At 39.4% G+C, this 12,708-nt stretch overlaps 1 protein-coding gene across 1 annotated transcript in view; it reads right to left on the bottom strand.

Annotated features, from left to right (window-relative positions):
* LOC116317977 (copine-9) overlaps positions 1–12,708 on the bottom strand; it is a 269,801-nt gene that overhangs the window by 167,693 nt on the left and 89,400 nt on the right. The window contains exons 5-7 of the mRNA XM_039612659.1: positions 8,257–8,296; positions 6,121–6,123; positions 4,078–4,154 (exon numbers count right to left, since the gene is read on the bottom strand). Of these exons, the coding sequence (XP_039468593.1) occupies positions 4,078–4,154; positions 6,121–6,123; positions 8,257–8,296 (120 nt within the window). The remainder of the gene's footprint in view (positions 1–4,077; positions 4,155–6,120; positions 6,124–8,256; positions 8,297–12,708) is intronic.

Here is a 12,708-nt window from a genome sequence, read left to right as displayed (position 1 = left end):
TAATCACCCATTCTGGGCTTGCAAATGTAGCAGAAGTGCAATGCTAAATTTGCCGAGTGCACTGTTATTATCTGTTATCAAGAAGAAATGTTCAGGAGCTGAAACTGACTTTTGAACGGTTTTACAAGAACGATGGGAACATCAGAGTCATCACAAGGATAGTGCAAATTGTGCTTTTCTGTTACGGATTCACTATGAAAGAAAATCCAGATGATTCGGTCATAGGCTACGTAAAGCAATAAGGGTTGCTTTCTTTAAAAATAAAACATACTTTATCTGCACATTACATGATATGCAGAATGATTTAGCACTATACACTTTAGCGAGCACTGCTTCACACTAATTATTGCTTCTCTATTCTCACTCTTGAGCACGAAAATGCTCTCTGTATATTCCTCACGTCTGCTTTTGTGCTTTAGTGAACAGGAATTACTTTAAAACAGACGAAAGTTTAGATCAGTTCTCCATCACAAACCGCAACAATCCTTTTCACACACAATATGATCTGTTTGATTTGTGAAACATCTCTAATAAGCTTTTTCCTTGGTCATGTGTCAAGTGTCCCTGCAACCACAACTTGATCCAGCATTTGACTGTGGAGTGCATTAGCAAAAGCACAGGAGGTAAATGAACTTAGTTCAGCAGGTGGGTGATTGCTATTGCATATGCAAAAATGTGTCTGCCTGCAAGCACTTAGCCTGGTTAAACAAAGAAGTGTGCATCGTGACTTGATGCACAAGGTGGGTTTCCCTAATAATTTTCTCATCTGACACGTTAAATGCCACAGGGCTCTCTTCCTCTCCCCACCCATTATCTCAAAATAGATCCTTGCCATGGCTCTGATGTCATCTTTATCAGAGGAGAATGGGCCAATATGAAGAAAATGGCTCACCAACTGGATTTTTCAGCAGTAGGGAGCATAAAGTAGACTCCGTGCTCACAGCTGCCTTGGAAACACATCTGTTATTAAAAGAACAAGTATTTTTCTAATACAATCCTGTCTGTATCTTCACTTTGAAGTGAAAACTCTTACGTCATCATGCTTCTCCTATAGGCTATCTATGTGTCAAAATGTATGTGATGGCTGCAGTTCCAGCCACACATATTGGGTAACATCTGCCAAACATCATGGTGCTTCAATAGAGACTTATTTATAACACTACACTTGTATTTTGCTTTCTTTACATATAGGATTGAATGTACAGAGTAATAAAGAATTGGTGTTAGTTTATAATTTCTTTATTTTTATAATCTTATACACAATAATGTATTCTACAATAAGTGTCCACATTTTAGTTTAATCTTTTTATTTGTTTTCTGGTTACCTTAGTAAAAGCTGATTTGCTATGTTAGTTTCGGATAGGTTTTTGTGTGTTCTACCCCTTTTTGTGTCTTTGTGGGCTGATCAGCCACTATTTAAGTTTCCCCTTTGTCTCATTTTGGTAGGTCAGATTGCTTGAGGTAGTGTTGCTGTGTTGCCATTTTTTGGAGAAGCATTCTGTTTCTTTGACCTCTTTTATGAGCCCAAGCTCTTGTTTTTTCTACTTTAGCCTGTGTCTGACTGTCCTTTACTGCTTGGTCCATCACAATGTATGATATAAACTGTGTTTTGACTGTGCGTTGGTGTGTGTGTGTCAAATCAAAGTTTAAGCTATCTGCTCTGTGGTGACTACAAATGTTTCATTTGTGAGGAATTATTTTGTCACCAATTTACCAATTTTGTCACCATTTTTAGTTTGAAGAATATTCACTGCTGATATTGCAAAGAATTACATGTTCTGAACTTGGCAGAAGTTTAGGTATTAACGACTTAGAGAGACTTAGAGCTTTTTATTGTCATTGTGCAGTTTCTTGCACAGCGAAATTGGGTAGCTGGACCACAAAGGTGATAAAGTAAGAAAAAGAGAAACCAATATACATCGAAGGTGGAAAAAAAAAATAGAATAAAATAAAAAGCAGTGTACATATATATACATGTGTGAGTAAAACGCGAATCCTTTGGATTTTGACATCACTGGAACTTATAAATCTTGACTTAAGACTTTCTTATCATAAGATATGCATGGACTTGTCATTCCTGTTGAGGGTTACTAGTTAAGACATGTAAAATATATGCCAATTAAATAACACATTGTATAGTTATTGGAAGGTCTTGATTTACCCACCCCTACTATTTCACCCAGGTTTTTTTGCTAAGCTAGACAAACTGAAACGCACAAAGATTAAATTTCTCAGTCCTATCATTACATTCAGTAAATGTCAGACTGTCAGAGCTTTAAATTTGAAATTTTACTGTGCTGGCATTTATCTAGACCATGAACATCAGTGTCCATCAGATATTTCTGTTCCCTTTATACATATGTGGCTTTTTACCAAGTGAGTGGGACTTCAATCCATGTTGTAGCTTCCTGTAATCAATAATCTCCCTGCACACTTTGACTCTTAAGAACACAGCCCACGTCACTCAAGGCTTCACTTGATGGGACCAGGCCAGCAGTTCTACACACACAATGACACCCAAGTTGCTATAACACAGCACTGGAATCCAAGGGTATCAGAGCCTTTCCTCCACTCATTGACAAGCTGTCTGAACTAGGAAATGCTCCTTCAGGCTTCAACAAAGAGGAATTGCAGTGTGGCACACAATCAACTCTTTATATTTTCATTTAGTGGTAGCTTCTTCTTTTTTTAACTAATTGTATTTCTATTCAAGACACATGAAACACTGTATCATTTAAGTTTTAATTTCACTGTGGTCTTCTTTCATATATGCAATAAAGCAAATGACAAGCATGAGATATCACCTCTTTTTACCATCATGGTTTGAACCTGAACACACTTTGCTACTCAGTTAGTTATGGTGACCATCTAATTATAGGCAGAACATATGGAATGCCACAGGCTCTAAAAGCACATAAACAAGATGCTAGGTGAAATAGGAACTTCATCTTGTTTCACGTTCTCAGCCTCGGGCAAACGCTCCACTTGCTTTTCTGCTCTCTCCAAGGTTGGAGAGCACAAACTGCAGCTTCATCAGATGTGCCGTCCTGAGCTGAGGTGACGATGGATCCATTAAATGTAGACAGGTCACCCTCTGAATTTCACCAAAAGTGTGTTACAGTTGTATGTATTCTTTCACCAGTATTAACTGTTGTGGTATAATGAAATACCTTTAGACAAACATATAGTTAGCATTTTATCTGTTGGCTCAAGTTATACTTGCCTAAGTAAGGAGGTGAGTCTCGTTCAGGTGATTCACAATACAGTGAAAAAGAAAATGTTTTTCTTTTTCAACATTTTATGCAGTCCTGAGAAAAATTGAGTCCTTATTTAAGTAAAACCAAGTACTTGATTAAAACTTGATCATCAGCAAGTTTGGCCTCTAAAAACGTGTTTAGGCAGTCTTTTGGTCTGGAGTATTCAGGTGTGTGTTAACACAATGGCACAATATTTGTAGGGGTCGTAACCCATTCAGACCATGCAACAACAAAAAAACAACCAAAAAACCAAACATTTGTAGTATTAATCATCTAAATAAACCAGAAGACTTCTGGACCAATTTCCTTTGGACAGACAAGTATAGCTGTTTGGCCATAATGCACTTTTTCAACCATAGGATATGAGCAAAAACACCTCATGCCTACTGTGAAGCATGGTGGTGGAGGGCTAATGATTTGGGTCAACCATGAAGTCCCCTGCACACTAAAGTATTCCAGTCAAAGGCGAGGCCATCTGTCTGATTGATAAAGCTTGTTCCGAGGTGGGTCATGCAACAGCACAATGACCACAAGCACACCAGAAAATCTACAACACAATGACTGAAAACAAAAATAATCACGGGGTTGTAGTGGCATGGTCAAAGTCAGATCTCAGATCTCAACCCAGTTAAATGTTTGAAATGCTTATGGCTGAGACGTCACTTCTGAACTGTTTGTATTTGTTAATCAGTCTGCAATACCAAAGATTTTCCGCACTTGCAAACAGGACTAAACAAGATGTTGACACTAAGGATAGTGTCCTAAACCAGCTTCAAAGACAACTACTGTATGGGTGACGCTGTGTGTATGTTGAACTTACGAAAGAGTCCTTTCCAGCCTGCCGCCCGGTGAGCCAATGATCTCACCTAGTGTGCAGAACATCTGACCCAGGAAGTCCTTTACAGAGTAGAGAAATCATCATAGTGAATTCATTGCACTCAGTCACTGTGTGCTGCATGTTGGCTAATTTCTGAAATGTCTCTGTTGATAGGTTAACAAAGTTACAGCTATTCCGTCATATATGATTTCAATTTGGGTTACTTGGATTTAAAATAAAGAAGTACTTGGAAATTCTTTTGTAAACATTGATTGTAGATGCAATAGTAATGAGATATCTAGACATTGATTGATTACAGCAGACTGTTTAGGACTAACACAGCAGCTAGTTAGCACCTAGTTACTGAAACTGTCTAATTGCTTTGCATTTTGTCCATATTTTACACTTAATTGAATTGAGCTTTTGTAATTAAATTGTTTTGGTTTAAGCAACATTTTTTGTAGTTACAATAATACACCATAGGTATTTTGGTAAGCTGTCATAAAAAGGCACAGGTGAAGCCACATTCTTTTACAGGATTTTCAGATTACATTTGTAATCTCTGATTACATTTGTAATCCCTGAGATAAGAAGAGTTTCTCACAATCCAGCCCAGATGGTCTGTTGTCTATTGAACAGTGTGGCTTCATTCATTTCTGTTTGAATTAGCGATGCAGTTACAGAAACACACTGAAAGGTCAGTTTGCTGTATGCTTAACACATTGCTTAGACCTCAGCGATGTGTCTGACCTTGTGACTCATTGTCAGACATGACCCTAACCCTAAGGTTAACTCTATACTATCAGAAGATTTCATTGTAGTCTTCGTTTTCTAATCCCATTTTTGGCACAAAAAAAAAATAATTCTGAGATAAATTAAAATATTATTTATGTAGATTTGGGTTCTTTTTGCTTTTCTCCAAAAAATGTTTTAGGATTAGGGTTTGAGCTAGGGTCCACATCACTTAAAGAAATGGTGCAGTAAGCAGGGAGAACAGAACATAATGATAGCTTACCTTCTGCTTATCCAGGAGGGGAGGCAATAAGGAAAGGCAGACACATGTTAGAGAAGCTGGAAAGACACAATGAAAAGACCTCAAGTTGAAAAAATAAATTAATTTTTCTTCCAAATTTAAGAAAGATAAAGACTAGTCAGAGCTGCAGTGCACTGAGCTTAAAGTAATGCTTTTATGAATCATTACTGTAGGATGCATATTAAAAAAGTAATGGTTTGATTTATACTTTCTGTAGATACTTTAGTAGATACTGTACTAAATTTTGTTTGATGTTGAATTCAGGTAAAATTACCCATCCATCACCTATACCCATTACAGCTGGAGTGGAGCCGGCCCACACTGACACTGGTAGCATGTACCTTTGACAAGGTGCCAGTCATTTCCTACGTGTCTGACATATAGCCAGCTATTCAGCCTCAGATTAGTACTTAGATCACAGGCACACCAACCCTCTGCATGTCTGCCTTCTGTTCTGTGGTCTTCCTCCTGTCCTTCTGCATGGCAGTCCCATCTTCAACATCTTCTGCCCCCTATATTCACTCAAACCTTGCCTCTAAAAACCACTTAGCCTGAGCTGTCCCTCTAATGTATTATTTCTAATCTTGTCTGCCACCTTCACAACCTCTACTCCTTGCATCTTCACTGTTACACGTGTCTCCCTGTTATTTACACATGTATTCTTTCTTGCTTCTATTGACTTTCATTCCACTTCTCAATAGAGCATAATAACACATCTCCAGGGTCTTTTCTATGTACTCCCAATGCTAACTACAAATCATAGTGTCATCTGTAAACAGTATAGTCCACAGAGATGCCTGCCTGTTCTCATCTGTCAACCTGCGAAAAAATAGAGGGTTAAAAACACCCCCCCCCCCCCCCACCACCTTGAATCCACTCCTATAACACACCTCACCATTTTTTTTCTGTCCTCATATATGTCTGGTACCCCCCTCACATATTTCTCTGCCCTGTCTTCTTCTCTTGGGACCCTCATATGCTTTCTCAGGATCCACAAAGACACAGTAAAATACCTTCTGAACATCTCACCCCCACCCGAGATTGGGTACTAAACCCCAGGTATGTATTGCGCGTTGAGTAAGAGCAGCAGACCAGAGAGTCAGGATCATGACAAAGTTGGAAACCTGGAACCTCCATAGCCAGTTACCAAGATTACGTGAAGTACCCTCTGAAGGTCTACAAGATGATGTGAATGCAGCACTACGGACAATTCCTACTGCAGCTAATCAGCTGATCCACACCACGGCACCAGTGATCACAGAGATGCTTGGGCTTAAAGATGAACAGCCACAAGGAGCAGTACCGTCCACTGAGAATGTCAAGGTCTAGAGGCCAAGATCAAGGCAGTGCGAAGGGACGTTAGCCAACTATCGGAGCTGCAAAAAGTTGTGATGAAGAAAGAGTTGCCTTAGAAGCGCAGCAAGCTGTCCATACCCGAGACCTTGCAAAGCAAAGACTCACAGCCTTGGCCAGCCACTTCAATTCAATTCAATTCAATTTTATTTATACAGCGCCAAATCACAACAACAGTCGCCTCAAGGCGCTTTACATTGTACAGTACATCGTACAATAATAGATACACCACAGAGACAGAATGCAGGAGAATAAATCAGATGTACTCCACTGCACCATCCAAGGTGTACTCTCAGTGGCAGGGAAACAATATGAGAACAGCTCCACCAAGACTGGTGATGGAGCAATACTGGAAGAGCGTCTAGAAGAAGGATACAACCCATAACAACAGTACTCAGTGGCTAGTGGATCTCAGAGCAGACCACAGCAACCTCCCTGAACAGGATCCAGTAACCATCACAGTGGCAGACATCCAAACAAAGGTCTCAAGCATGAAAAGTTGGACAACTGCAGGCCTTGATGTGATTCACACCTGCTGGCTGAAGAAACGGACTGCACTTGATGCGCTTCATGGCATGGCAAATGAACCAGCTAGTAAATGAGACACATGTATTTCCAGAAGGGACTGGTCCCATCCAACTACCGGCCAATAACCTGGCTCAGTACCACTTGGAAGTTCCTGTCAGGCACCATAGCAACTAAGACAAACACGCACATGGGATGGGACATGATCCTTAGGGTGGTGAAGAAGGACAGAGCTAAGATCCTGTGGGACTTCCAGGTACACCCAGACAAACATGATGGCTAACCAACCGGACACAGTAGTGATGGGCAAGCAGAGGAAGATGGCCGTAGTGATTGAACCAAATACCATCAGAAAAAAAGAACACGAGAAGCTCGAGAAGTAGCAAGGGCTGGGAGGAGAGCTCAAGAAGAGCTCGAGAAGATGTGGAGGGTGAAGGCAACGGTGGTCCCAGTGGTAGTTGGAGCACAAGGTGCAGTGACCCTCACTACATCTTAACTCCCTACTCTCACCTTCATACTCCCATCTTTTCTTCTCTCTTGTTATCTCGGAATATGCCTCCCCCTCTCCTCCTCCTCCTCTGTTTTCAGTCAACAGAGGAGGCGCAGTGAGGCCAGCAGTGTGTGTTATCACCGACAGACTGCTGGCCAACAGCCCCACTGGTGGTTGTTGTTGACCCAGGCCCTGATGGGTCCAGTGTTGAAATTTTACTGATAATTCTCATGTTTGATTTGGCAAAGACTTTACCTTAAATATGGTCGGAAGTATATAGATATGAAAGGAATATAAAGCAGCATTCCAGGTTTTCAAACACTTGTATTATAACATGTGTCTAAATTTATTTCAGTTTATCTTATCTCAAATGTTATGGAAAGGCTATTGATGACAGCTCCACAACTGAATCTGACGTGTGATGAGGAAGAATTTTGTTTTTTATAAGCTGGGTTTCAATCAATATCAATATAACAATTTAAATGCAAAGTGGACAACAAGTTAGGACACAATAAGATATGTATGTTGAGAGGTGTCCAATGTTCGTATTGTGATGTACTATTTTACCTGTTCTTACAGTCTGACAAATGTCACACTTATCATAATAACAATAACCAATTGAGACATTTTTTAGTAGTACCACCTAAAATAAGCAAAACCACTTTTGTGAAACCTACTGAAATAAAACTTGATTCAAATATTTTAAAAAAGGTTAACTAAATTTTTTTTCTGGGCTTCATGCCAGTGGACCTGTGGTCAATGGACACATTAAGCTGCTTACATGTTTGGAAAGATTGGAGCTCCTAGTATCCACATTGTACCTGCAGAAGAAAAGGATAATAGCAGACTTTAGAGTGTTTCCTTTAGAATGCATCCTGTACAACGTAATAAAACACAAATCCATACAGAAAAATTACAACCGTGGAGAAAAAGAGACACCTTCCTAATTTCCCTTTTGCATTTGACTTGACAAGCAACACACACATGATGGACAGCTCTGGTGGGAGAACAAAGAAAAAAATCATGTATGCTAATTAAATAATACGATATGGTCTACACAGGAGGGATGAGTCAAGAGTTATAAAACAGAAATTTATGGATCTGGAGCAACACTGACACATAACGTACAATAAGGATTGATCTGCAGATGGAAGACTCTCTCTTTTGCTGTCTTTCAGGAAGATGTGTTGCCTCTTCTTCTCTTTTAAAATGTGCTTTCCCCAAAGAAACTTCTGTTTCTGACACAATTAACATCCTTATTTCAGGGTGGATTCTAGGGGGTCCTGAAATCAATGGCCCATGAAGGTTCGTGCTTATTACCATAGGCCAGGTAAACCACTGAGATAGTTATCTTAGCTGTACTATCTCATTCAGTCATCTATTCTCCAGAGGCCAGGCAGCCTTGCAGAAGAAGAGTGATGAAGTTCCTTAATGTACTACTTGTGCTGAAGCTCAGGGGAACAGCTGCTTCTCTGTTAGGTGAACGCAATGCTAAGACAATAAAATAGGATTGTCAAAATTATCTGAAAAACTTTCAACAGTTGAAAGAAGAAAACTCCTCTCTTTATAAATGCTTTTTTCAGACATTCTGTGGCATTGTTCCAAAGTATTATTTCAATGTAAGCGGATAGTTTGAAATGAGGGAATGTTTATGTGCCTGGCTCCTCTGTTTTCCCTTCCATCTTCAGTCTTTAGCAAACTTCTCATCTTTATTTGCAAATATTTCCTTTTTTTCATATTTTCTATTTCATTCCACACCCAGCTTTTTTATTTTGTAAGAAATAAAATCTTGCATGAATTATATATTTAACCTCTTTTCATCTGTCAGGTCATTGCTGCTTTGCAGGCTGGGGTTAGTCGCACTTTTGTGCACATTTTCAGCAACTAGAAGATTTCACCTTTCAAATCGAGTCTCTTACATGCATCTCAGTCTTATAATTCTTCTATTATCTCTCTGTGGGTATGTGATATTGATGAAAATTTTATATAAAGTGTAAGAACTTGACCCTAATCCCTCCACTAACCCGAGCTTGCCAGAGACCTGTTAAAGGTTACAGAATGTTAGAAAGCTTTCCTTCATTCTGACCTGTCAGTGCTTGTAATTCATACTGTGTCTAATATGTTTTTTATTTTAATTGTATTTTCTAGAATTTTTCACAGAATTTTTGGCAATCAAAAAAAAAAAAGTCCTCAGTTTCCCGACACATAATTAAGATTACTTTAGACTGCATTTTTCCAAGGACGTACATTTTGCTAGTTTCAAAACAGAGTAAAGTTTGAGAGTTTGAGAAAGTTTGGATTTTGGTCATCACCGATTATGTCCATTTGCCTACACATACACTCTGAGAAAATAAAGCATGTTACCATGCCTTGTCAGCTTGTCAGTGGGGTAGTACACTCTAAGACAGAAGTTCCAAAATGATATGCCAAGGAACACTAGTGAACCGACGTCTCCTTCACTGTTGGTGCTCAAATATTGAGTTGATAGACAGATTTTGTTTTTATCTCTGTAAATGTGTCAATTATAATAATTACTTTCTTTGGGTTTATTTTTACTTGTTATTTGTTATTGTCATTGTAGAGGATGCACAAAAGTGTGTAACTGTGTGAGGGTGCACTGTGTCCTGTGCATTAGATGGAGGAGTTGTACAGGCAGATAGCGACAGGCAGGAATGATTTCCTGTGTCGTTAAGTGGTGCATTTGGGTAATCTCAGTCTCTTACTGAAGGTGCTCCTGTGACTGGCCAACATGTCATGGAGTGGGTGGAAGGTGTTGTTCAGCATTGTCCTTATCTTGGACAACATCCACTTCTCCGACACCACCTTAAAGCCACCTTAAGTGTTGCTACTCTGATATTCACTGCTTTAAGTAGATGTTTCATGAGCTGTATGACTGATAGTCCAACCCTTAGACATTATGAAGCAAGTATAAAAGGTGGAATTCAGTGATTTAATTTAATCAACATTTCCATTTAATCAAATTTCCATTTCAGCAAATATCACTTGTTGAGCACTCCCTACCTTTCAAAATAAAATTAATTTGTCACCTCCCCAAGCAGTATTGACAAGCATAATAATTACATTGTACTGGTCAAGATGAGAATGTACTGGCCCATACAATGTTTATGTGTGTTATATCTCAAAGTAACGTGAAAGCCAGGACTCTAGTTTTCCTCCAGGGAGACCAAATGTTTTCACTTCATTTGACAGCGTTCTCTTGTGGCTGTAATAATTTTGACTTTTTAAAAAAAGGAGAACGCCAGAGGACATTGTTAAAAATTGTCCATAGGGAGGAGATTAGTGTCATGAATCATGGCATTTGGACCTAAATACAGACTCCGAAAGAGGCCAGAGTAAACTCAAAATACACGTTGAGGACAGGTAACAGATGTTGAGACAAATACTGAATGAATGGTACCTTTGTACATCTTTATTTACACTCTTACAGAGAATGCTTATACTTGGAATTTGCTGGAGCCAGTTTCAGGGTTACCAAAAGTACTGGTACTGTTTTCATTGCACACTTCAGTATTTTATTTCAGAGACTCACTGTTGCCTTTCTAATGTTGACTGGCTCTTCTTCCAGGAGATTGCTATTGTTTGTTCTTAAATCCACCATCCACTTTGCATTGTCCAAATTTTGCCTTGTTTTAACTCTGTTTGGACTGCCCTTGTGTTATTGTTCTCTTGTAGCTAAACGTATACCCTGGATGGAGCTTTGGGGAGCAGGCCATTTGTTCTCTGCCTTTGGCCAGAGCCTTTATTTGGCAGTTTCTAGAGCTTCAGTTATGGGCATCTTGCTGTGCATCTTTTTCATCCAGACCCTGTCTCTCATGGCACCCTTCTGTACTTCAGTTAACCGACTAACATCCTTCTGTGCTTCCTCAATTTTGGCTTCCAGCCTTCTTCTACATGGAGGGTGGGAGCAGTTCCTCTACTTGTAGATGGGGATGGTGCATATAGCAGTGATCAAATCTGCAAGCATCTACTCTGATGAGTGTTTAACAGTGATCTGGGGAGTCATGCCCTCGATGGCTAGACATCATCTAGTTTAATTCCACTGCTTTTTTCTGCCTGAGTTTTCTCACTATATCCATATGAGTCTCCTAGTGATGTTATTGCACTGAGATACTCTCTCAGTGGCTTGGCTGTCATAGTAGTATTCCATCAATAACATAATGTCAGTCATTCTCCATGTATGCCCTGTTCCAGTAGCCTACTTCTAAACACTATGTCATGGTTCCTCATGGCTTCAGCGTTGCATCTCTTGCACATTTTCGTAGGTAGGCTTGGTAGTATGGTGGGCAGACAATAAGTAAACTAAGAATCAAACTGAAAATATCTAACAATAAAGAGACCTTAAGGATCAGCTCCCAGACATCCCCGATGAAAACAAGTCCCAGGTGGGCAGGTGGGCAAGCTTGGCTTTCTGGCAGTCTGTGGTCAGGAGTGGCCTGCTATGGATACAGGAGCTTGTAATGTGGAGCAGTTTCACATGCTAGGAGAGCCCCTGCTTCAGGCAGCACTGGTAGTTTGAATTCACAGAGCTCAGAATCAGATGGTTTCTCTAATTGCCAAGTCTTTGGATAGAGATGTGTGCGCAGCACCCTATAGACACTTTGGCTCTGGCTGGAGCTGCATATGTACCTCTGGACTGGGGCTGTGCAGGGCACATGGGCTCAGTGGGCTGTGGCTGCACCAGGCATGGCAGGTGGATAATAAAGCCCTCTGGGTTAGAAGAGAATTTAAGACTGGCCATCCCAGATATGTTTGGGTTGCTAAGACATCATGTCTAAATATATCTGGTTAGACGTGGTGTCTTATTAGATAACGACTGATTTTTGACCAGGATATATCTCTATCCCAATTCAAAAAAATGTATAGGACTGCACACACACATATATATAGATAGATAGATAGATAGATAGATAGATAGATAGATAGATAGATAGATAGATAGATAGATAGATAGATAGATAGATAGATAGATAGATAGATAGATAGATAGATAGATAGATAGATAGATAGATAGATAGATAGATAGATAGATAGATAGATAATTATATATGTTATAATTATATAATTTAATTTAAAATAATGTTTGAATAAATAAAATTATTTTTTTAAAAGAATTCATAAATGAATTTACAGATGCAGCTTTTATTGTCCAATTCATTATTAAAGCCCAGAATTTCGATGCGTGTGGCTCTTGTGGTCCTCCATAATTGCATGG

The sequence above is a fragment of the Oreochromis aureus genome, linkage group 5 (genome assembly GCF_013358895.1).
Source record: "Oreochromis aureus strain Israel breed Guangdong linkage group 5, ZZ_aureus, whole genome shotgun sequence".
Lineage (NCBI taxonomy): Eukaryota > Metazoa > Chordata > Actinopteri > Cichliformes > Cichlidae > Oreochromis > Oreochromis aureus.
This window is presented reverse-complemented; position numbering and strand designations above follow the sequence as displayed.